We start from the raw sequence: 25,321 nt of genomic DNA on the forward strand, positions 1-25,321 counted from the left end.
TCAGGCGGGACCTCTGTGTGGCTTCTTCATCCCTGGGTCTTTCTTTCTGGACGGCCGGGATAGCACTTTCACGCGGGCTGCCTGCTCTCCGCTGGGAGTTCTCCTCATAGGGTACACTTGGGCCTTACTTTTCTTGAGGTAGAAGTTAACCTGGAAGGGAGAAGGCAGAAGCTAGAAGACAAGCTTGGACTCTTTCCACAGTATCAGGTTCCGAAGATAAGACCTGGGAGAAGTAGTCTAGCCACAACCCAAAGCAACACGTTGGTATCCTGGAGTCTTGGCAATTCTTTTCCACAAGACTGGCACAGAATCACTGGTGACACAAGATGTGGGTGGATGATCAAAATCTACGTTTGTTTCATATGTGTTAGAAAAAACTTCCATCTACACTTCCAGCCGGGATTTCACCAATGTTGTTGCTGAGGATGAGGGCTGCGAATGGTGGTCTCCTAATTGCCATTTGCTTTGTGCTGGCTGTGACTCATAGGTGTCCTGTTCAGGCATCTCAGGCCTGCAGAACTCTAGTCCTTCTGGCCCGTCTGGTGTTTGGCAACTGGGGTAATAGAGTTGATGGAGATTGCCCTAAATTTCCATGGGTATCATGGAATCCTTTCTGAGGGCTACAATGGAGCTTCCCTCTGGCCACAGCCTGCAGAAAGCAAGATTTTGGCGGGCAGGCACTGTGGAGCACTGGCTGGCAGGGAGAGAAAGGAGAGAGAGGGAGGCAGTGTCCTAACCACACTCCCCCACAGCCCTGCCTTTTCCCTGGGAAGGACTGGAGCTGCCAGAGCAGCTGGGATTACAAACATGCCACTGACTGAGAGGCCTCTCTATGGGGTTATTTCCTGCTCCTTCCATAGATTCCACAGCCAGCTTTTCTGCTAATTCTCCGGAGGGGGAGGGGAGAATCTGAGCCAACTCTACAGTGTCATTTCCTATTTCCTATGTAGCAATACAGAAATCTAGGAAAGAGAGAGGACAAGAAAAACAGGAAAGAACAGAGGGAAACCAAAGGAGTCCCTATGTCTGGTGGGCTGAGGAGAAAGGTAAAAGAGTGCTGGGCTCCAGGACAAACTTGAAAGCTCAAGTCTAACATGAAAATCCTTTAGGAAACCACCTCCCCTCCTCTCCCCGCCCCCTCCCCCCCTCCAGCCTTAGACTGGGATTTGAACTCAATATTTGATGCTTTCAATTCATTGGTAGGTACCCTACCACATGAGCCATGCCTCCAACTCCCTGAAACAATCTTTTCTTTTTTTCCTTTCCTCAGCCCGATAGCTATCTGCTTTAGAATGGGGAGGGAAACAGTCTATTATCAATAAGTAGATTCTTAGTTGTTACTGTAACTGAGCACTGAATCCATATGATAGTTGTTTATTTTTCTGAGCTATATTCATATAATGAAGGTTTGTGTTTATTTCAAAGATGTGAAAAAAAGGAGGTGAAATACTGTCAAACAGAGGGTTACTCAAGATGTGTAGCTGTTATATTTGGCATTGAGTAGATTTGTGTAGCACAAGACTTACATGTGTAATTGCCTGCTGTTCATATGATTTTAGAATATAACAAGGAAAAGAAAAGATGTGTTTGTTGGGAAATCTGGATCAGACATCAGCAATGAAAAAGTCACTCTTTTCTTCCTTCTCTGCAAACAGAATGTATAATATGCAGGGGATGGAATGAAGGGACGGGGGATAGGGAGAAACTTCAGAGCAATTTTCAAAGAAATTAAAGAACAGCTCTGCCCTGATCCTTGTATTAAAACAGGGTTGTGAGCAGATTTTGAGACCAGCGTGAGGCCCTGTGGCCTTAGTTAAGGAGGAAGCTGAGAGTCTGTGATAGCTTTAAATCCTGGCTCTCACCACTTATTGTGTGAGACTGTCACATTTTCTTATCTTTTCTAATTTTCAGTTTCTGGGGCCACAAATGGATACACTTATGTATCTGCCTTACAGGAGTGCTGTAGACTAAATAGGGGGCAATTCTGGAAAGTTCTTATACAGTGTCTGTACATAACTTCTATTCAGTAAATGGTACCTGATGCTATATTTACGGATAAGCTGCCGGTCTGACTGCATTGTGCTGAGAAGGAAAGGGGGAGGGAGGTCTACCAAGCTCCAGGGTTGTGTAGAGAAGGAACAGGACCTTGGGCAAAGCTGACTGTAGCAACTAGGTGCAGTGCATGCTCCTTAAACAGAGCTACCTATTTATTTATTTAGTTAGTTATTGTCATTCTTGGGGCTTTAACTTGGGGCCTGGGTGCTGTCCCTGAATTCTTTTTTTTTTTTTTTTTTGGTCAGCCATGGGGCTTGAACTCTGGGCCTGAGCACTGTCCCTCAGCTCTTCAGCTCAAGGCAAGCGCTCTACCACTTGAGCTACAGCGCCACTTCCAGTTTTCTGGCGGTTTATTGGAGATAGGAGTTCACGGTCTCTCCTGCCCGGGCTGGCTATGAACCATGATCCTCAGATCTCAGCCTCCTGAGTAGCTAGGATTGCAGGCGTGAGCCACCAGCGCTGGCCTGAATTCTTTATGCGCAAGGCTAGTGCTCTATCACTTTAAGCCGCAGTGCCACTTCCAGTTTTCTGGCAGCTAATTGGAGATGAGTCTCATGGACTTTCCTGACCAGGCTGGCTTTGAACTACGATTCTCAGATCTCAGCCTCCTGAGTAGCTAGGATTACAGGATGAGCCACCAGTGTCTGGCCCTGACTCATTATTATTGTTGTTATTATTACTATTATTATTTTATCTCTGAGCTCCTTTAACCTCTGATATTCCAGTCTGTTACCTAACATGAAAAATTCCAGGCCAAAATTTGAGAGGTTTTTCTTGCCTCTTATCTGTGAAGGAACTGGGTAGAGAATTGAGTATTAGAGGTGACGGGCTTTTGGCTAACGCAAGAGCAAAGCAGAACTTCAAGAGGCCCCATAGGGCAGGAGTGAGCTGAGAGAGCACCATCTAGTGGTCAGCCTTACTTATGACACTGAAGAACACAACTCCGGAATTTGTTGCAAGGGCTCTAGGACTTAGAATCCAACATTTGTTGAGTATTTCCCAAGTGTCAGTCACTACTCTAAATGCTGGATGTGAACTTCCTCTTTTCATCCTCTTGTGAAGAAGGCATGTTAGAACCAATTCACCAGGAAGAAATTGAGGATGAGCGAGATCTGTCTAAGGTCTGTGGGCAAATGAACTAGAATGCTTTTAATGACAATGCTGTGTTAACCAGAAGAATGAGGAAATGTCAGAAGAAAGGATATAACAGCAGAGCGCCAGAAGAAAAATCAGCACAGAAGAGCAATGGATTTTTTTAATGATAAAAGAAAACCTCAGGGAGACAAGAAACTAAGCATGGATTGTATTTAACATGGCATAAGGTGACATTTACAAAGGCCTTCTAAAGCTTAGCCAGACTCACCAGTGTTGGTTCTGCTGGACCCACAGTCACACTCACAGTCTGGGGGTCGAACCCAGGGGCTGTGGCCGTCACAGTATAGGTGCCTGGAAGCAGCAGGCGGAAGTAATCACCTTGCTCACCTGAAAGTTACAAGAATGTAAGTCAGACTGCTGGCTAAAACAGTGGGCTGGGAAGGTGGCTCAGTGGTAGAGTGCCTGCCTAGCATGCATGGAGCCCTGGGTTCGATAGTACCACATAATCAGAAAAAGCCGGAAGCGGTGCTGTGGTTCAAGTGGTAGAGCACTAGCCTTGAGCACAGAGAGGCTCAGGGACAGAGCTCAGGCCCCAAGTTCAAGCCCCAGGACCAGCAAAAAAAAAAAAAAAAAAAGCATGCCTCCAATGCAACCTTGATTTCAAAAGTGATCTGGAGGTTCTAACAACTGAAGCTTGATTCTCCTCAACAGTACGGTGAAACCCAGAGTGGGCTCAGTCACTGGCAAACAGATTCCTTAGCAGGATTTACTAAGAAGATGCTCTATACAGTGTAATGAGAGCAGTGTGTTCCATTTCATACCCTGTATTTTAATTTTAATATATTGCCAGCAGATTGAATGCAGATGCAGACATGAGAATCTAGCTGTCCTCCATAAAGCAACATTCAAGAGATTTGCAAGAATGTGAAACTGAGCCAGACATGGTGTCACATGCCTGTACTCCCAATACTTAGGAGGCCATGGCAAGAAAGTCTTGAGTTCCAGGCTAACCAAGTTCTAAACCAGCATGGGCTGTGTAATGGGATCCTATCTCAGAGGAATAAAAGTGACACTGAAACACTTTTCTCAATATTTTTTTATTTTACAAAGTATACTTCTTTTAATTAAAAAATAGGTTATCTGTTCATATGAAATAGGCTTAACTTTTTAATTAATAAATATTTTACACATAAAAGGGTAGTTACTTATCTAGGAAAGATTTGAGCCAGATTTCTAGCTTAGTTTAGAAAGTATAAATGCACCCAGATGAGAGCTGACATTTTGAACACTTGTTCCGCCTCTCATATGTGATGAGAGTCTCCTTTTTTTCTTCCTATTTCTCCCTGCTTTTCTTTGCTTTACTAAATAAATTATTCCTAAACTGAGAGGGGAGGGGATTACTTTATAAGTGTTCTTAGAATCAGGAGAAAAGCAACACACATGAGCAGTGCACAACCTGTGCTAGTCATGGTCCTGAGTTGGACAACCAGTCATCAATGCAAGCGTTGTATAATTTCCTATTCAGTGGGAGGGCCAGACTAAATGATTATGAAATGTCTCGTTGGACATTTGGTTCCATTTGAGAATGAGGATACTCAAAGAGATTGTCTGATGCCTCACTACAAAAGGATATTGCCTTTGCCTTGAATAAACCTTTCCCTGAAGATATGCTGGTACCACCTTAAGGAACATAGAAGAGCCAGATTTATGCCTATAATCCCAGCTACTCAGGAGGCTGAGATCTGAGGATCGTGGTTCAAAGCCAGTCTGGGCAGGAAATTCCTTGAGACTCTTATCTCCAATAAACCACCAGAAAACTGGAAGTGGCACCGTGGCTCAAGTGGTAGAACACTTGCCTTGAGCTGAAGAGCTCAGGGACAGCATCCAGGTCCAGAGTTCAAGCCCCATGACTGACAGAAAAAAAAAAGCACATAGAAGAGAGATTTCTTTTGGGGCTGGGAAGGTGGCTCAGTGGTAGACTGCAAGCCCTGGGTTCAATTCCTTAGCACCAGATAAGCAGAAAAAGCTGTGTCATTCTGGCTTGAGTGGTAGAGTGCTAGCCTTGAGCTGAAGAGCTGAGGGACAGTGCTCAGGCCCAGAGTTCAGTCCCCATGACCGGTCACACACACACACACACACACACACACACACACACACACACACACACACACAAGAAAAAGAAAAAGAAAAAGAAAAAAGAAGAGAGATTTCTTTTGCCAGAATACTGCTTGAAATAAGATGTCTACAACTAATATTTGTGTGGTAAGATATAGCTGAGCCTTGCTCTTATTAAGATTAAACGGAGCTAGGCAAATCTCACCGACCCCTGACTATTGGTAGAAGAGTTATTCATCAGAAATGCAACTGGCTCAGGGTGTAACACTGTCCTTCCAAGAGACAGTTCATACCCTTTCTAGGAGATCCAGGGAGCTCTCTGAGATGTACCTCCACCATCAATCTTGTGCTCTGCCAAGCCTGTAAGATCATTCTTGTTAACTTTTCCCTTAATGGATATATAGTGAGAGCTCTGCATTGCCGGAGGGGGGAGGGAAGGGGGGACTGAGCATTGGTTTGACAATCCTCTGTTCTCCCTGGTTTTGCTCTAGCATAGCAAATAGCTTCAAGCCAGAAATGGTCCTAAAAAACTGCACTGGCTTGGCGCTGGTGGCTCACGCCTGTAATCCTAGCTACTTAGGAGGCTGAGATCTGAGGATCATGGTTTAAAGCCAGCCCAGGCAGGAAAGTCTGTGAGACTCTTATCTCCAATAAACCACCAGAAAAACAGAAGTGGCGCTTGGCTCAAGTGGTAGAGCCCTCACCTTGAGCTGAAGAGCACAGAGACAGTGCCCAAGCGCAGAGTTCAAGCTATCCACTGCCCCGTTGCCCCTGATTCCTGGCCTGTGATGAAAGTTACATTTATATCCCTCTTTCTTGGTACTTGCCTATCAGGGATAGCTTTGAAATAAAAAAGATTTTCCATTCAAATCTTTTCGTTGCTTGACCAAGCTTCCTAATTGACTGTCTACACTTCTAGTACCCTTTCTTCAGTTGCCTCATTCCCTGTACCTGTCTGCCAGTCTTGCAGCTTAAAACCAGTGCCCAGGTCTAACCAGGCAGAAGAAGATGAGAAGTTCCCTTCACACTCATGAGCAGGGGTCACTTACCCGGAGTGACATCGTGATTAATCCCACTGACAGAGATGACAGCCCCTGTGAGATTGTTGTAATTCTCATCAAGCACCATGCCTTTGATGCCCTGGTGAACCTAGAGGAAAGAGCAAGTCTAGAGTTATGGTCACACAACACTGTAACAGTGTCCCAGGCTCTAATGTCTCATATGTCTTGTACTCAATCTTCACAGAAAGGACTATCACAGACCTTTGACTGATCTCTTTGCTGGCCCACCCTAATCAGAGAACAGTAGGAAGCATGCAGTTAAAGCCTCAGTCACATGATGTCCCTGTTTACTCTTTGCTGAGAGCATAGCTGAAAGTTTGCGTGCTGATTAGAGGGGTTCCACACTGAATATAGTCAGACATTATATACCTATGTAGAAACAATGCCATGAAACCCTTTTTACAATTAATATACACTAATAAAAACAAATCATAAGCTGGATACCAGTGGCTTATACCTTTAATCCTAGTTACTCAGGATGATGAGATCTGAGGATTGCAGTTCAGAGACAGTCTAGGTAGGTAAGTCTGAGACTCTATTTTCCCATAAAGTACTGAAAAAGCCAGAAGTGGCACTGTGGCTCAAATGGTAGGGCACTATCCTTGAGCACAAAGGGACTCAGGGACAGAGCCCAGGCCCTGAGCTCAAGCCCCAGTACCAGAAAAAAAATCATTAAAAAAAAGAGTTCCTATGCTGTTCTGTAAAACTGTCATCGTTGTTAGCTGTCTGGTCTCATTCCACTTACCCTTCAACTTGCTCCTGAGATACTGAAATTCCAGCCAGATGATGTCCCAATTCTTTTTTGTTTGTTTGAACTCAGGGCCTAGGTGGAAGCCCTTAGCATTCTCACTCAAGAATGGCACTCTACCACTTGAGCCACAGCTCTACTTCTGGGTTTTTGCTAGAAATTTTGTGATTTGTCTGCCCAGGCTGGCTTTGAGCCAGGTTCCTCAGATCTCAGCCTTCTGAATAGTTCAAATTCATTATAGATATGAGTCTAAGTCCTCAACTTAAGTCCTTGTCTATGCTAGTCAAGTGTTCTACTATGGAACTACAGTCTTGTTTTTAATTTGCTGAAGGACTGCCATGCTGTTTCTACCATAGAGCTTCCCACTCACTGTGACTGAGTGTCCTAGTTTCTCTACATCCTTGCTTTATTAGCAGCAACCATGCTAACGGGTGTGAGGTGGTATCTCATTGTGATATTGGCTTGTATCTCCCTGAATATTTGTCTATTTCTTTATTAAGTACTTGTATGCAGTGGCTATAATTCCATAAGTCAGGTTAGGAGTACAATGCTTCTTGATCAAAGCCACCCCTTTCATTGACTTCCCCTCCATTTTCTCCATCTTCCCCTTCCCTCAAGCAATATACCATATATATATATATATATATATGTATATATATATATATATATAGTGCTGGTCCTGGGTGCTGTCCCGAGCATTTTTTTTTTTTTGGGTCCGGTTGTGAGGCCTGAACTCTGGGCCTGGGCGCTGACCCTCAGCTCTTCAGCTCAAGGTTAATGCTCTACTGCTTGAGCCACAGCGCCACTTCCGGCTTTTTCTGTTTATGTGGTGCTGAGGAACTGAACCCAGGGCCTCATGCATGCAAGGCAAGCACTCTACCACTGAGCCACCTTCCCAGCCCTGTCCCGAGCTTTTGCTCAAGGGTAGTGCTCTACCACTTGAGCCATAACTTCATTTTCAGCTTTTTTGGTGATTAACTGGAAATAAGAGATTCAAGGGTTTTCCTGCCCGGGCTGGCTTCATACCATGATCCTCAGATCTCAGCCTCCTGAGTAACTAAGATTATAGGCATGAACCACTGAAGCCTGGCTTGATTTTTTTCAAATGTTGCTTTTATGATTGACTTTAAATTTGTTTTTTGTTTTGTTTTGTTTTTTTGGATCCAGTCATGGGGCCTGAACTCTGGGCCTGGGTGCTGTCCCTCAGCTCTTCAGCTCAAGGCTAGCGTTCTACCACTTGAGCCACAGCACCACTTCCGGTTTTTTTCTTTTTGCTTATGTGGTGCTGAGGAATCGAACCTAAAGCCTCAGGCATGCAAGACAAGCGCTCTACCACTGAGCCACCTTCCCAGCCCCGACTTTGAATTTGTTGTGTCCAAGAAAATCCTCCTTTTTCCCTGCATATCCTCTCCCTCAACTTCCTGAAGTCTTTGTTAAAAGACAGCTTCTCTGTAAAGCCTTCTTCTTCAGCATTTCTCTTCAACATGCCATAAAATTTACTTAACAGAATATCAGTTCCTTATGGACAGGGACATGTGATCAGTGTCTTAGTTGCCTTGTTTATTCATAATCCCCAGCTTATAGCTGTACTAAAAATTTGACTAAACACATCGCACTCGTAAAAGCAACCCACATTCATTGTATCAAGTGAGAGGTAAAGTCAGGCCTGCAACACCAACCACTGGAAAACACTTCTCCTTATATAACCAGGAAAGTTGGAAAATGAGGTTTTACCTGTTCCAAGAATTGGATTAGAGCTTCCCGGTTACCCAGCCACTCTCGCTGTAATTCCTCCTGGCGAGGAAACTTGTTGCAACTCAGTTCTAATGTGATCTCAAAGCAGTTGGTGTGGAGATAATTAAAGTCTTGCATTCCTAGGATGAAGAGGGCAGTGGTAGATTGGTACAACTGACCCCCCCCCCACTGCTTCTCTTTATCATAATCTATCCACATCCCTCCCATTACCTCCTATTCTACATCAACCACTGTTTATTTTCCTCCCCCACCATCTTTCCCCAAGTTCCCAGTTCACATGCATTTCTCATTCCAGTTTTCTTTTCGCTAACGCATATTTTGTCATCTGCATCTTCTCTCATAATTTAATTTCCCTTTTTGTCCCTCCTGTTCCCAAAGTCCACTGGAATGTGAAGTTCTAAAACTGGCCATTCAGACAGAAAAGGGGCACTGTTCTACTTCAGCACGTGCAATTCCCAGGATTCTCCTCACCCTTGCTGAGTGAATACCAGGAAGCCCCGTTGGTGATGCCATCTGGGAAGTAATCCCCACAGTTCCAGCCCTGGTACATCCATCCATGTGCGTAGGAGTACACCTTGGCCAGCTAGAGGAAGTGCAGGCAGAAAATGACCTCGTGTCAATGCTCAGCCTTGAACTGGGTAGATCCAAGCCACTCACACATCTAAACAACTGATTATATGTGTTAGGAAAAGAAAATATGATCAGAGACAGTGTGTGTGTGTGTGTGTGTGTGTGTCTGTCTGTCTGTCTGTCTGTCTGTCACATGGACTAGGTAGGACATCTGTACTCTGGTTTTTCCACTCTCTTGAGACTAAGTGTATTTACATGCAAAGGGAAGAGTGACATTAGATGATACAGAATGTCCTTTTTAGTTGTGCCAATTTTTAGTAGTATTTTATTTTTTAAAAATCAAGGAATGAGTAAATTAGGAAAAGTATTATATTTTGTTGGGTGAAAGATGTGTGTTGAGTCTAGGGATTGTGGCTTAAGCCTATAATCCTCACCATAAATAATTACTTATAACATATTGATATAGTTACATATAATTCTAATTTTATAGTCTAGTGTTTTATTATAAAATAATTATATCATGAAAATGCATTTTCATATTAGTATATAGATTATAATATATAATTTATATTCTATTGCTTTACTGTTTCAACCTTTTTCATGTACATGGCTTATTTTTTAATTAACACAGGCTAAAATTGTAAATTAGAATCCTCCAAATTCAAATTAGTTCCACTAATTTAACAACCAGTGTAATTAGTTTTTCAGCACGTTTCTTGCCAAATATTTTTTATGTCATGGGAAGTATACTGTGCAGCTCTCCTTTTTCCAAAGTTTCATCAATATATGGCTTACCATTCAAAGCAAAATGTAACTTACTAGATAGCCCCTCACAAGTAAGGGGTGGTTGCTTTTTGCAGAGCTCTTGTTAAGGGAGCCCTGTGTCACTGACTTCAAGCTCACTGTCTCAGCCCCAAGTTCCCTGGGTAGATGAGCTGTCATTCTGTACCTTTTGGAAAAGCTTGTCATCAGGTGTGGGGGAATTGGAAGAGTGATGGGAGCTTCGGGACCGATGCTCAAGGGACTTGTCATATGGGTAATTGGCCACCACTGCCCCTCCATGGAGATTAGCCGAGAGGACAAAGTTGAAGGAGCGTATCCACTGGATCACAGCCCGAGTCTCAGGTTCCACCTGTGAGGAGGAGAGACAGACAGACAGAGAAAGAGAGAGGAGGAAAAGAGGAAGAGAGAGGGAGGGAAGGAGGAAGAAGCGAGCAAACAAACAAGCACTCTGAAAATGGATATGAGAGTTCAAAGTTTGGTTTCTTTCTCACCCCTGGGAAAAGGTTTCACAAATTACCCACTACACCAGACACTTCTAGTAAATAAATCTGAATGTCATTAGTTTATTTATTTATTTATTTATTTTTGGGTCCGGTCGTGGGGCCTGAACTCTGGGCCTGGACGCTGTCCCTCAGCTCTTCAGCTCAAGGCTAGCGCTCTACCACTTGAGCCACAGCGCCACTTCCGGCTTTTTTCATTTTGCTTATGTGGTACTGAGGAATCAAACCCAGGGCCTCTGGCATGCAAGTGCTCTACCACTGAGCCACCTTCCCAGCCCAAAATGTCATTAGTTTATAGTAATGGTCTTTCCTTCCTTCCTTGCGTCCCTCCCTTCCTTTTGAAGTACTTGGGATCAAACTCATGGTTTCATCTAGTAAGCCCACTGCCACTTGAACTATATCCACAGCTCTTTTGTTTTGAGTTTTTATTTTGTTTTATTTTTTGAGATAAGATCTTGCTAACTTTGCCTAGGCTGGCTTCAAACTCACAGTCTTCCTGCTTTTCCTTCCCTAGTAGCTGGGATTACAAGTATCCCCAGCTTATACTAATTTTTTTTCAACCTCTTCCTTCTCCCAACATAACTGCTATATTGTAACATATAAGTGCATGAAATAGGGATGAATAACACTGCTTAATAATTCATGGTACAGTATTATGATAATCAACTGAAACAATGGCTATGAAAGAACATGAAATCATTAAGTGCCATGCAACTATATAATACTGTTTTCACTAACTTCAATCATGCAATGAGCTTGGGGTCCTTGAAGGGCTCATTGCTGGGGAAAAGAACAGATATGAAGAAGCATAATACCTGGTTATTGTTTTGCACAAACTAACACAGAGATACACTGATGCTTAATTCTTGCTTGTTTTGTTGACTGTTTAGCACCCTGTCAGAAATTTTAGGTGCTGATTTATCTGCTTCTGTTATCATATTTCTTATCTCCTACCTGACTTTTCCAGTTGTCTGGAAGTGGCAAGTGGTGGTTGGGACCTCCATACTTCTCGTTGTAATAGAAGTAGGTATTGAGATCGGGAAAGTTGCGGTTCAGGTCCACTCCATTTGCATTGTTCCTGCCAACCAGATACCCAGACATGTATGGGCCCTGGGGAGAAAGCAGAGAAATGGAAAGTGAAGGTTTCAGGCCAAATCTTCTATCTGAAGAATAGTGTATAACTCTTTCAGTTATTAGTTTAATCTAGCAAATGATGTAGCGTTTTCTTTTTTAACTTATCCAAAATCCTGGTGGTATGGTTCAAGTTTCCCAATAGACAATGAAATCCTAGGGAATCCTAGGTGAAGCTCTAGTAAGAGTAAGGTGTTTCAAGATTATGGGTACCCTAGGTTTTCAGAAATAGTTTTACTGAGCTATAATATACATGACACAAAATTACTTGCTCTATATGTACAACTCAATAAATTTGGTATACTTACCAAATCTAATTTTAGAATATTTTTATTTCTTAAGAAGAAATCTCATTCTTATTCAAATAAATCCTCTCATCTAACCCAGACTTAAGGAATCACCCTCTTCCTCCAGAGACTCACATTTTCTGTATTTGTCACATAAGATGGATCATATATTGTTTGCTTTTCTGTTTCCCACTTTTTTTTTTGGTGCCAGTCCTGGGGCTTGAACTCAGGTCTAGGCACTGTCCCTCAGCTTTTATGATCAAGATTAGTGCTCTACTACTTTGGCACAGCACCATTTCCAGCTTTTTGGTAGTTAACCGGAGATAAGAGTCTCATGGATTTTCCTGCTTGGGTTGGCTTTGAACTGATCCTTAGATCTCAGCCTCCTGAGTGGCTAGGATTACAAGCATGAACCAATGGCACCTGGCTTGGGCATGTTTTTTTGAGGGTTACTTCTGTAGCATATATTAGTTTCATTCTTTTTTTATTGCCAAGGTATCTTCATTATAAGGATTTGTCATGTTTTGCTCATCCATTCATCAGTTGATGAACTATTTTAGCTTTCCATAGCAATTATAACAAAATAACATGAACAATTATAATTATCTTACAGTTTTAGAAGTCAGAAAATTGAAATGGATCTCCCAGGATTAAAATCATGGTGTCAGTAGGGCTTGCTCCTCAAGAGGGTTCTAAAGGAATCTGTTTCCTGATGTTTCTAGCTTCTAGAAGCCATTTACATTCCTAGGTTCATGGTCCCTTCTATCTTCAGAGCTATCAGTATAACATCTTCAAATCTCTCTCTGATTCTAACCTTCACTCTCCCTCTTCCACACATAAAGGAGGCTTACCATAGATTGTACTGGGGCCACTCAAGCAATCCAGGATAGCTTAGGTTAAATCATTAGCAACCTTTATTCCATCTGCATCCTTAATTTCCACTCAATGAATAATATAACATATTTGTCGGTTCTGGGGATTAGGATGCAGACATCTTTGGGAGACTATTATTCTGCCTATCTTTAAAGTCTTGTTCTACCTGGCTTTAAAGTCAGGTCCTGAGCTGGGCGCTGGTAGCTCACGCCTGTAATCCTAGCTACTCAGGAGGCTGAGATCTGAGGATCACGGTTCAAAGCCAGCCCGGGCAGGAGAGACTGTGAGACTCCTATCTCTAATAAACCACCAGAAAACCGGAAGTGGCGCTGTAGCTCAAGTGGTAGAGCGCTTGCCTTGAGCTGAAGAGCTGAGGGACAGCACCCAGGCCCAGAGTTCAAGCCCCACAACCGACAAAAAAATAAATAAATAAAGTCAGGTCCTGGCTGGGGATGTGGCTTACGGGTAGAGTGCTTGCCTAACATGCATGAAGCCCTGGGTTCAATTCCTCAGTACCACATAAACAGAAAAAGCCAAGAGTGGCACTGTGGTTCAAGTGGTAGAATGCTAGTCTTGAGTACAGAGAGGCTCAAGGACAGATCCCAGGCCCTGAGTTTAAGCCCCAGGACCAGCAAAAAACAAAGTCAGGTGCTAGGTGAGTCTCATTGTACAACCACGTGGACTGCTTTCCTATGAGAGGGTATCCGTGTTACCTGAAAACCACCTGGGTCTTCTCGGGTTTAAGTTCAAGGTCTGCTCTCTTGGGACACGTACATACCAAACAAACAGAGATAGGCTTCCCAGAGGTATATTTAGACCTCGGTGGGCTAAGGATTTCTTTCCTCATTCTCATTCCATCTACCACAAAAAACATGGGTTCTCCAGAACACTCCTCACTATATACAGGGAAAAAATGACATTAAGTAATCCAGTTGGGATTTTCCCTGCATCCTCCCCATTTTTCCTGCTCTGTGGAAACTCAGGCCTTGAGCCATGATAATGGACACCTCTGGAGTTTCCAGCAGTCAAGCAAAGTTTTCTTTTTCATTTGTTGAGCTATTTAATCAGGAAGCCGTGTGCCTGCACGAGTGGTTTATGGCTGAGTCAACGTCCTGGCTCTATTTCTGTATCTGCCAACCATTTATCTCCACTGCAGCCATATTCTCAGGTAAGTTTAAAATACGCCTTACTTCAGCTGGGCATCAGTGGCTCACCTGTAATCCTACCTACTCAGGAGGCTGAGATATGAGGATTGCAGTTCAAAGCCAGCCTGGTAAGCAGTCTGTGAGATTCATCTCCAATTAAGCACTACAAAAGCCAGGAGTGGAGCTGTGGTTCTAGCCTTGAGCACCAGCCTTGAGCAAAAAAGCTTAGGGACAGCACCTAGGCTCTGAGTACACACACACACACACACACACACACACACACACACACACACACACACACACACACACACACCTTACTTTAATAATACCACCTCCAAAATAATTTTTTTAGACAGAGCTTTAAAAGTAATGCAGCTATCATGTAAGGCAGAAAGAAGCCTGGACTCAGCCTTGACATTTCTAATTTAGTAGTCTTAGGATGGACCCTAGAAATCTGTTAAGTGTCTTGTAATTCTGAAAGCATAGCCCTAAGGGAGAACTACTGACTTAAAGTAAGACATACTGACACTTTGAATCTATGCAGAGTGCTACACTAGCAGAGGAACAAATCCTATGAAAATACCATGAAGAATTACAATAAACTCCCCACTCTCAAATTGGGGGAAAACTCCTTGTCTTTGATATATCCCCAGCAAAACCAAATGGAGGTGGCATGTGAACATGTGAAGGACATTTACAGTTCAAGATAAAAATTCAAGAAAGGCACAACATTCCCACTGCATATCCTTCCCATTCATACCATTCCCATTGCATAGTTCAGTTTACAGTGTTGTCATGCTATGTGCCTGTAATGGGTCTTGAACTCAAGGCCTGCAGTTCTTGCTTGACTTTTTCACTGAGTCTGGCACTTGAGCCACACATTCACTTCCAGCTTTTTTTTTTGGCTGGTTAATTGTATAGGAGTCTCAAAGATTTTTCTGCTCAGGCTGGTTTCCAATCATGGTTCTCAGATCTCAGCCTCCTGAGTTGCTAGGACTGCAGGGGTGAGCCACTGGTACTCGGCTCATTGCTCGTTGTTGAGTGATATTTACAATGGGGCAAAGACCCTATTGTCTACTAGCATTTATTTTGTGAGTTGCTTCCAACCTGGGCAGCGGCCACCTCGTAGCCATCGGGGTTCATGGAGGGCAGGATATGGATGCGGGTGTCATGGATGAGCCGCAGGATGCGTGGGTTCTGGTTCCGGAACTCCTCACACAGGAACTCAGCCAGCTGCAGGAGCAGTTCTCGGCCCAGCACCTCGTTGCCATGCATGTTCCCCACATACTTGAATTCCGGTTCCACTGAGAGCAGAGAAACGTGCGCAGGAAGAGGAAAGGTGAGACCTTTGTAAAGGCCAGGCATTGACTCCCTACCTTGCAAAGGGATTCCCTCCCCCCCCTCCTTTTCAGCAATGAATAAAATAAAATAACAGGCATTCACTGTGTGCTTCCCAACAGTCCCTGAGTCCCTTCCTAATCAATTGGAATTAAAAAGACTACAAAAATTCATGCCAGAAAATAATCGATTCATGTGTGTGTGTGGGGATATAATGACCCCATGCTGCTCAATGAATGTCATCCCTCACACTGAATGACGGGATTTTAATGTTCATTATCGTCAAACTTCACAGGAAGCCAGTAGACACTACCGGGGTCAGAGGGAAGAAACTATCTCTACCTCTACCCTCATATCTTCTTTCCTTTGCTGGACTTAGCTTTACCAAGGCATAGATAGACTTAAATTTTCTCTCACAAACAGTCCATTATAATTTATCTTGGGATTCCTCCTTTCCCTTCTTCTTCTTTCCTTTCTTCTTCTTCTTCTTCTTTGGTGCCTGTCCTGAGGCTTGAACTCAGGCCTGGGCATTGTCCCTGAGCCTTTTTTTACTCAGGCCTGGCATTCTACCACTTGAGCCACAGCTACCCTTCCAGCTCTTTTTGGTGGTTAGCTGGAGATGAGAGTCTCACAAAGTTTCCTGCTTGGGCTGGCTTTGAATCACAATCCTCAAATCTCAGCCTTCTGAGTAACTGGGATTGTAGATGTGAGTCATGGGCTCCTGGTTAATTTAGAATTTTTTTTGTGGGGGGGGGGTGTCCAGTCGTGGGGCCTGAATTCTGGGTCTGGGCGCTGTCCCTCAGTTCTTCAGCTCAAGGCTAGAGCTCTATCACTTGAGCCACAGCGCCACTTCTGGTTTTTTTCTTTTTGCTTATGTGGTGCTGAGGAATCGAACCCAGGGCCTCAGGCATGCAAGGCAAGTGCTCTACCACTGAGCTACCTTCCCAGCCCCTAGAAGAATTCCCAAAGGAATACTTGTAGTCTCCATTCTTTCATCTTAATAGTATTTCTTTTGCTGGAAACTGGTGGCTCACACCTGTAATCCTGGCTACTTGGGAAACTGAGTTTCTGAGGATCTCAGTTTGAAGCCAGCGGGACAAGAAAGTCCATGAAACTCTTATCTCCAATAAATTACTCAGAAAAAGCCAGATGTGGCACTGCGGCTCAAGTGGTAGAGTGCTATCCTTGAGCAAAAGAGTTCAGAGACAGCACCCAGGCCCTGAGTTCAAGTATTTCTTTAATATCAGATTATGTCTTTTTTGTCTTGATATTAAAAATAGCTTTTAGGAAATTTGGTGATAGCAAATGTGGCAAGTAGTTTTCTTCATGTCTTAGTAAAAATAAAATTAGGGAGATCTGCTTTAGTGTACTCCAATCTCTGTTAGTTATTAAAAATAACCTTGCTGGGTGCTGATGACTCACACTGTAATCCTAGCTGTTCAAGAGGATGAGCTCTGAGGACTGTGGTTCAAAGTAAGCACGGACAGGAAAGCCTGCAACATGCTTATCTCCAATTAACCACCAAAAATCTAAAAACAGAGCTGTAGCTCAAATGATAGCAAACTAGCCTTGAACAACAAAGCTCAGGGACAGAGACCAGGCCCTAGTTCAAGCAATAAGACTGGCACAAAATAAATAAACAACTTATCTGTGATACCTAAAAGTCTGGGTACCAGACTAGTACTGGCCTATGGAACCCCTATACACTAAGAAGGTACTCAGTATCAATGTTTTTGGTGCTTTATTTCAACAGAGTCACAGCACAATCCTTTCTTTTTTTCCTCCCTCCCTCCCTTCCTGCCTTCCTTTCTTCCTCTGAGCCTGGGCCCTCTCCCTGAGCTCTTCAACTCAAGGTAAGTGCACTATCATTGAGCCACAGCACCACTTCCTGTTTCCCCGGGTTTAATTGGAGATAAGAGTCTCATGGACTTTCCTGCTGGCTTCGAACCATTATCCTCAGACCTGAGCCTCTTGAGTAGCTAGGATTACAGGCGTGAGCCACAAGCGCCCAACACAACACAACCATTTTTTTTTTTTACAACAGCCACCACTGTTATTTGGGTTCAGGCTCTTATACCCTCTAGATTGCTGTCATAAATCTCCCCTGTATCTGTCCAATCCCAAGAGCTGACAGCCTTTTTCTTTTTCTTTTTTGTCATTCATGGGGCTTGAACTCTGGGCTGTCCTTGCGCTCTTCAGCTTAAGGCTAGCATTCTACCGCTTGAGCTACAGTGCCACTTCCGGTTTTCTAATGGTTTATTGGAGATAAGAGTCTCATGGAAGCCGGGCGCTGGTGGCTCACGCCTGTAATCCTAGCTACTCAGGAGGCTGAGATCTGAGGATTGCGGTTCAAAGCCAGCCTGGGCAGGAGAGACTGTGAGACTCCTATCTCCAATAAACCACCAGAAAACCGGAAGTGGTGCTGTAGCTCAAGTGGTAGAGCGCTTGCCTTGAGCTGAAGAGCTGAGGGACAGCGCCCAGGCCCAGAGTTCAAGCCCCATGGACGACCAAAAAAAAAGAGTCTCATGGACTTTCCTTTCTGGGCTGGCTTTGAACTGCAATCCTCACATCTCAGCCTCTTGAGTAGCCAGGATTACAGCTATCGGTGCCCAGCTTGACCAATTTTTTTCTACAAAGGACCTAATAGTAAGTGGTTTAGACTTTGTGGGGGAATAATGACTCTGTCACCGCTACTCAACTCTTTTAGTAGAAGCAACCACAGACAACACACACACATACAAAATGGACTTGACTGTGTTCCAATAAACCTTCATCATCAAAACAGGTGGCTGTCCCTTGAGTTATAGTTTGCTGACCTCTGTTCTGCGTGATCTTTTTAAAACTCGAGTCAGGTCATGTTACTCTTCTCTTTAAAACTCTCTCGCTGCAGCCTGCAGCAGGAGTAGGGAGAGTTGACAAAGATAATGAATAAGGATGAATATGATCAGTGTAAGTGTATGTGTATATATGAAAATAGAACAATCACAAACAAGGCCACACTAAAGCTACCAGCACAACTATGTTTACCGCAGCATTATTCACCATAGCTAAGCTATGGAACCAACCCAGATGCCCCTCAGTAGATGAATGCATTAAGAAAATGTGATATATATATATGAATTGTATGCTTCCATCAGAAAGAATGACACCATCTCATTTGTTAGGAAATGCAAAGACTTGGAAAAAAGTCATATTAAGTGAACTAAGCCAGACCCTAACAAACATAGGTCCTGTGGTTTCTCTAATTTGCAATAATTAGTATATGTCTAGGATAATATTTTAGCAGATGAGAGAATAGCTCCATAGCCATGTACATATGACCATATAAGATGATGCTAAGCAAAATGAACTCCAAGACATGGACAAAAGAGGCTTTTCTTTGTTGTTACTGTTTTTAATGTACTATGTGATTTTTTTGTTTCTTTTGTATGTTCTTCCCCCTAGGGTATATCCCCTGTTGTCACCGTATTTGATTTTGGTACCCCGGTATTGTATATATGTTTATTTGAATTAGGGAAGAGAAGGGAAACAACAGAATAGTGAGACAAAGGACAAGGGAACCAATGCAACAGTGATATACACAAGACAATATGCTGGAAATGATCTGTGCAACTTGTGGAGGGAGGGGAAGGGAGGAGGGAATGAGGGGAGAAAAATAAGGGAAGGAGTAACAAGTATGACAAGAAATGTACTTATTACCTTACTTCTGAAATTGTAACCCCTCTATACATCACCTTGACAATAAACAATAAAGATATAAAATAAAATTAAAAAATAAAACCAATCAAATCTTTTGAAATTGTTTTCAGAGAGTGGGATGGGGGAGTGGGATGGAGGGAGGGAGGTTGATTGTTTACATGTATGAAAATGTCACAATGAACCCTGCCTTGTACAACTAACGTGTGCTATAAAACAAAAGACTAACAAACATTCCAATTACTTCATACTTCACTAAAAGCAAAAGCCAAAATCTGTGCAACGGCCTATGTGAGTTTCTATTATTCCAGCACTTACAGAGGCTCTGACCTCCTCTCTGTTCTCCCTACTGGAACTGCAATGACCCCCTCACAGGTGCTGTGACCCTGAAGCCTTGGGGTTTGCTTTTTCCTCTGCTTGTCCCACTGCTGGGTATGGTGATACACATCTGTGGTTCAAGCTAGGGCAAGAACATGAGACTTGACCTGAGAAATAATGAAAGCAAAAAAGAAATGGAGGGCTAGGAATGTGGCTTCATGGTAGAATGTTTGCCTTGCATGCATGAAGCCCTGGGCTTGATTCCTCAATAGCACATACACAGAAAAAGCTGGAAGTGGTGCTGTGGTGCAAGTGGTAGAGTACTAGCCTTGAGCAAAACAGCTCAGGGACAGTGCCCAGGCCCTGAGTTCAAGTCCCAGGAATGGCAATAAAAGCACTGGAGGCATGATTCTGGTGGTAGAGCAACTGCCACTTAATACACTTAATGTTTGGAGTACCAATCTCACACAACTGTAATGCCAGGCATAAGTAGGAGAGTCATGGTCCTGGGCTAGCTATGGCAAAACCATGAGTCTCTATCTGAAAAACAAACAAAACCCAAAATGGGGCAGCAGGGCATGGTTCGTGTGACAGATCACTTGCTAACATGAATGAGGCCTTGGGTTCAATTCCCAGTACCACCAAAAACAATTAGATAAAGTAAACCAACAGGCAATGAAAACCTCACCTCATCTCTCTCTCTTTCTTGACTTAGTATTTGCTATAGCACTTGATTTCATCTGATATATGTGTCTATGTAGTCACCATCCATTGCTACTCTTACTCTGCTAGAATTCAGGCCTTTGAGGGTCGTTGTATTGTTTTCTACTTCTAGGATCTACAAATCTTCTTTTTCCCCCCCTTGGTTGTGGGGATTAAACTCGGAGCCTGGGCACTGTTCTTGAGCCACTTTGTGCTGAAGGCCAGTGCTCTACCACTTGAGCCACAGTGCTATTTCCAGTTTTTGAGTGGCTAATGGGAGATAAGAGTCTCACAGGGACTTTTCTGCCTAGGCTGGCTTTGAACAGTAATCTTCAGATCTCAGCCTCCTGAGTATCTAGGATTACAGGCAGGAGCCACCTCTGCTTGGCTTCTATTCATGTTCTTGCATGTAGTAAGCTACTGGCAAATATTTTAAAATTTAGTAATTGAAAGGAACAAACAGGAAATAGCTAAAGTTACAGGATTCTAAAGAAAAGAGGGATCAGGAATTGGAGGTGTGCTCAAGCAATGAGTGCCAGCCTTGAGTGAAAAAAACAAGAGCACAAGACCATGAGTTCAAATCCCAGTATTGGCAGAAAGAGGAAAGGGAGAAGGGTATCAGTGAGAGCTAGCATTGTCTGAAATAGCTTCAAAGAAAGCCTTCAACACCAGAAAGTACAGAGGCACCAAGAAGGAGACTGAGTAGGAGGCTAGCCCCATAATGTACATTAGCAGTAATGGGTGTGTGATCTGAGTAAAAGCAGGTATTTGCACTTGTATAAGTGCAGCTTCCAGGTAAGGCCCTTGCTGGGTGACAGTGGCTAACACCTGTAATCTTAACTACTCAAGAGGCTGAGATCTGAGGATCATAATTCAAAGCCAGCCCAGGCAAGCAAGTCCATGAAACTCCTAACTCAATTAACCACCAGAAAACCTGAAGTGGTGCTGTGGCTCAAGTGGTAGAGCACTAGCCTTGAGCTGAAGAGCTCAAGGACAGCACCCAGATGCAGAGTTTAAACTCCATGACCGACAAAAAAAAAAAAGGCCTTTAGCTCCACATAGACATATGACTTGGATAAAAAATTCTAAAGCTTTCACATCCAGAAAACAATGGATTTTTTTTTAAAGCATGAGTATAAGAAGACGCTGCTAGAAGCTAGGAGGAAGGGATATTATTCTGGTATCTGGTGCCAAGTGGGTACAGAGAGTGGCAGCAGTTAGGGAGTTAGGAGTAAAATAGAAGTTGAGTGCAACAACTTAGACAAGTTGTGATGGAGACTGGGCTAGGGCTGTTCAAGTGACTAGGCCTATTCGAGGGATTTGGAGTTGATGGTTTAAAGGAGGAACTGACATAATGCGAATGTCACAATTGCCATAAATAAAGCCCTGAGAATTCAGAAATCACATAAATGTTCATCAATGTATGAGAAAATGCAATAGAATATTATGCAGCTGGAAGATAATGACAAATATTTATAGATGAGAGATACTGTTTATAATAGACTATAGAATGAGGAAAGCAGTTGAGTCTGATTCAATTTGTGTGTGTGTGTGTATGTATATGAAAAAATATACGCATCAAGAGGATTAAATAAACACAGAAGAGTCTGGAAGGATACAGACATCAACATGTTAATAATGGATATCTGTGAGAGAAGGGATTATGGGTAATTGTTTTGCCTTATCTAAGTTGTAATTTGTTTGTTTTGACATGAGGTCTTGTCTATTGCCCAAACTGCTCCCAAGCAAGCACGACTTTAATGATAACAAAAGCAAACTATAATATATAAAGCTAGTACCCCGGGCTTCAAACTCTAGAATACCATGCTCCATGCTGCCATTCTTGGAAGAGATCATCCTAAACCCTTTTTACTGTTCCTGGTAGAACTATAAGAGAAACAGTTCCTGCTAAAACTCCAGAGCTTTGTGAAAGAATTACACTAAGGACTGGTCGCAAGATGGGAGGGAAGGAAACAAAGAGGATGAGATAGGATCAGAGACAAAGACTTTTACCAGTCAGGTCTTGGGCAAACAGAACCCAAAGAGCCAGAGGCTGGAGATGGAACTGCTTTCCAGAGGCGAAGCTGAGCACTAGACATGCAAAGCGTTACCAGGTTGAAGGTCAGCTTCACTGGCCTTCCTAGAAGCGATTCCAATGACTGGGTTTGCAAGGGAGGGGGGCTGCTCCCCACCCCAACGAGCCACAGAACCGCTCAGCACTTACAAGGTTCGTGGGTTCCAGGGTCGTCGCTGAATTCCAGCACGTACAGCTGCCTCCCCCTCACGCTGCGCCCGATGCTGTAGACGCGCGTGACGTCGGGACACTGGTTTCGCACCTTGTACAGCGTCCGCACCAGGTCATCATAGCGGTGATGACGGAAGGTCACCGGGGCAACCAACTTGAAGAGGAGGAGGAGGCGCAGGAAGGCGGATAGCAGGTCTGACATCTTGCAGGGCTTCTTCAAAGAGAGCCTCTGGGCTATGCTTCCGGCCCCTCCAAACAAATCCGAGCTGGGCCCACGTTCCTGTCAGGAAAGCCCAAAGGGTCAGCACCTGGAAGGGGAGCTCAAGAAAGTCTCCTTCAGTGCTGGAAGTCAGCCTGTCCACTCCCCACACTCATTCCTCTTCCCATCCCAACCTGGAAAACCTTTAGGAAGGTTTTTGCGCATTCCAACATTGGTAGTCTTTCTCCCTCTGGTTTACTGATTAACTGGACAGTAAACAGGCTTCAATAGAGAGCTGCTTATCATCCAGTGATTCCCTGAAGGCTTTTGAGAAACCTGGACGTGCCCAGTCCCTTTGTCACATCTTACAAAAAAGAGTTCTCGGAGCCTTTGATCTACCTCACATTCCGCAGTCAAACTTCCTTCCTTCCTTCCTTCCTTCCTTCCTTCCTTCCTTTCTTTCTTTCTTTCTTTCTTCCTTCCTTTCTTCCTTCCTTTCTTTCTTTCCTTTCTTTTTTTCTTTCCTTCCTTCCTTCCTTCCTTCCTTCCTTCTTTCTTTTTCTTTCTCTTTCTTTTTTTCTGACTCTGAACCTCCTTTGATAGCTAATAGCTATAGTTTGGCTTACCACACATAAGAGAAACTTCTCTACAGAATGTTGGATTCTCCCACAACTGGGGTCTTGGCTTAGTGGCCCCCAGGGCACCCCAGATTGCTCCTCTGTAGGAAGAAGTCCCACTCTTCTGGTAAATGTGCCTTTGGTTCTCTCTGGAAACACAGCATATGCTACAGAGATGGTTCCCATTGTCTGGGATAAGCACGCACCTGCCTGCCTGTACTGTGAAAAAGGAATACTATTCTATAATATCCCTTTTCATTTCTTTTCTTTTTTGTCGGTTGTGGGGCTTGAACTCTGGGCCTGGGTGCTGTCCCTCAGTTCTTCAGCTCAAAGCTAGTGCTCTACCACTTGAGCTATAGCACTACTTTCAGCTTTTTCTGTTTATGTGGTGCTGAGGAATCGAACCCAGGGCCTCATGCATGCAAGGCAAGTGCTCTACACTGAGCCACCTTCCCAGCCCAGGAAAAACATTCTGTTAACAGAAAATATTCTGTGAAGTCTGAGGTTGGGATGCTTTCACTCCAATTCAGCATAGAGTCCTGGAGTAAAGTCACTGAAGTAAAGGGAGCGTGAGCTTGAATGTTAAAGAGACATGCTTTTAAATCCAAGTTCCACCCTCTTTGCAGCACCTGCCTGCAGAAATATTCAGTAAATTGAGTAGTGGTAGCAGTAGCAGCATTAAGCACCTACTCTGTACTGGGTACTACTCTAGATGATAACTCATTTGTTCTTCGTTCAACCAATATCTAGGAATCATTTGTTACTGAAACCAGTCTCTACATAGACTATCAAAACCTGCAGAGGTTCCTCCCCATGTGGTGCTTAGATTCTAGACACAAGAGTAGAAAAGATAACCTCTCTCTCCCCCCCTCTTTCTCTCTCTGACAAGCAGTTTCACTCCTTTTTGGGGGAGTATTAGAGAGGGGTTTCTGGAGGATAGTTGGGAGTTGAACTAGATTATTGCTATTGGTTTTCTCTCCCCTTGTGTTGGGGCATATTAATTTTCTTCCCTATTATCCCTTCCTTGTCCATGACCTAACCTCTGGAAGCTGTATATGGTTACGTGGTAGGAGGAATTTAAAGTTGTTTAGCCAGCTGTCTTGTGATGAAGAGGTCATCCTGCAGTACCCAGATGGGCTCTGTGTAACCACCAGAAGAGAAGGTGGGAGAGGCACAGAATGACAAGACATAGGAAAGACTCAACTAGACATTTGCTGGCTTTGAAGATGGAGGAAGGGAATTTGAGTGAAGAAAGCTCAACAGTCTCTAAAACTACAAAGGACAAAAAAGATTCTTCCTTACAGTTCCTGGAAAGGAATTCACCTTGATGTTAGTGTAAGTGAGACTCATTTTCAGACTTTGGAGCTGTTTAGGTGTGCTTGATAATGCTCTGGTTGGGTTAGTTTATACTATAGCAATATGAAATACATATATTCTGTAAATACCTTTTTTTTTTTTTGTCGGTTGTGGGGCTTGAACTCTGGGCTTGGGTGCTGTCCCTCAGCTCTTCAGCTCAAGGCCAGCGCTCTACTGCTTGAGCCACACCACCACTTCCGGTTTTCTAGCGGTTTATTGGAGATATGAGTCTCATGGACTTTCCTGTTCAGGCTGGCTTTGAACCGTGATCCTCAGATCTCAGCCTCCTGAGTAGCTAGGATTACAGGTGTGAGCCACTGGTGCATGGCTTATAAATATCTTAATCCCAGGAAAGCCTTGTGAACAGGATGGAGCAGAAAGCTTAATTTTGAACAAATTCCAAGGATCTTGACTCAAATCTTGGGAAGGTAGCCCTGCAGATGGCTGTGTACCCACACCAAATGGCATCTCCAAAGTTCTTTTACTTCTCTAATTTTGGGCTTAGTGTCTTCAAAGCTGTCCCTTTTGTAGGCAAATAAACCATCCTCCCCAACCAGATTCTACTTACCACAGTTTTAGATTTTTCATTTCTTGGTATCCTCTCATAGTAAGTATCTAGGATTACAGGCGTAAGCCACCGGCGCCTGGCTGGAGTGAATTTTTTTTTTTTTTGTCGGTCGTGGGGCTTGAACTCTGGGCCTGGGCGCTGTCCCTCAGCTCTTCAGCTCAAGG

General features: G+C 43.6%; 1 protein-coding gene across 1 annotated transcript; it reads right to left on the bottom strand.

Annotated features, from left to right (window-relative positions):
• On the bottom strand, positions 1 to 22,619 carry Cpn1 (carboxypeptidase N, polypeptide 1). Its single transcript, XM_013017707.1, has 9 exons — positions 22,397 to 22,619; positions 15,226 to 15,422; positions 11,637 to 11,792; positions 10,349 to 10,531; positions 9,301 to 9,412; positions 8,809 to 8,948; positions 6,315 to 6,414; positions 3,419 to 3,537; positions 1 to 150 (listed from the first exon to the last, which is right to left on the bottom strand). The coding sequence occupies exons 1-9, from the start codon at positions 22,617 to 22,619 to the stop codon at positions 1 to 3; spliced, it is 1,380 nt and encodes a 459-aa protein (XP_012873161.1).
• Positions 22,620 to 25,321: the final 2,702 nt, after the last annotated feature.

Source organism: Dipodomys ordii, unplaced genomic scaffold (assembly GCF_000151885.1).
Source record: "Dipodomys ordii isolate 6190 unplaced genomic scaffold, Dord_2.0 Scaffold36, whole genome shotgun sequence".
In the NCBI taxonomy this organism is placed as follows: domain Eukaryota; kingdom Metazoa; phylum Chordata; class Mammalia; order Rodentia; family Heteromyidae; genus Dipodomys; species Dipodomys ordii.

What these genes read in the sequence shown, in the direction of transcription:
- Cpn1 (XM_013017707.1), bottom strand. Translation starts at nt 22,619, where the DNA reads ATGTCAGACCTGCTATCCGCCTTCCTGCGCCTCCTCCTCCTCTTCAAG. An exon ending in ATGACAAGCTTTTCCAAAAG is followed by an intron (nt 9,413 to 10,348) that starts GTACAGAATGAC and finishes CACTTCCTCTAG; the next exon opens with CTGGCCAAGGTGTACTCCTA. An exon ending in GTCCAGCAGAACCAACACTG is followed by an intron (nt 151 to 3,418) that starts GTGAGTCTGGCT and finishes TCTCCCTTCCAG; the next exon opens with GTTAACTTCTACCTCAAGAA.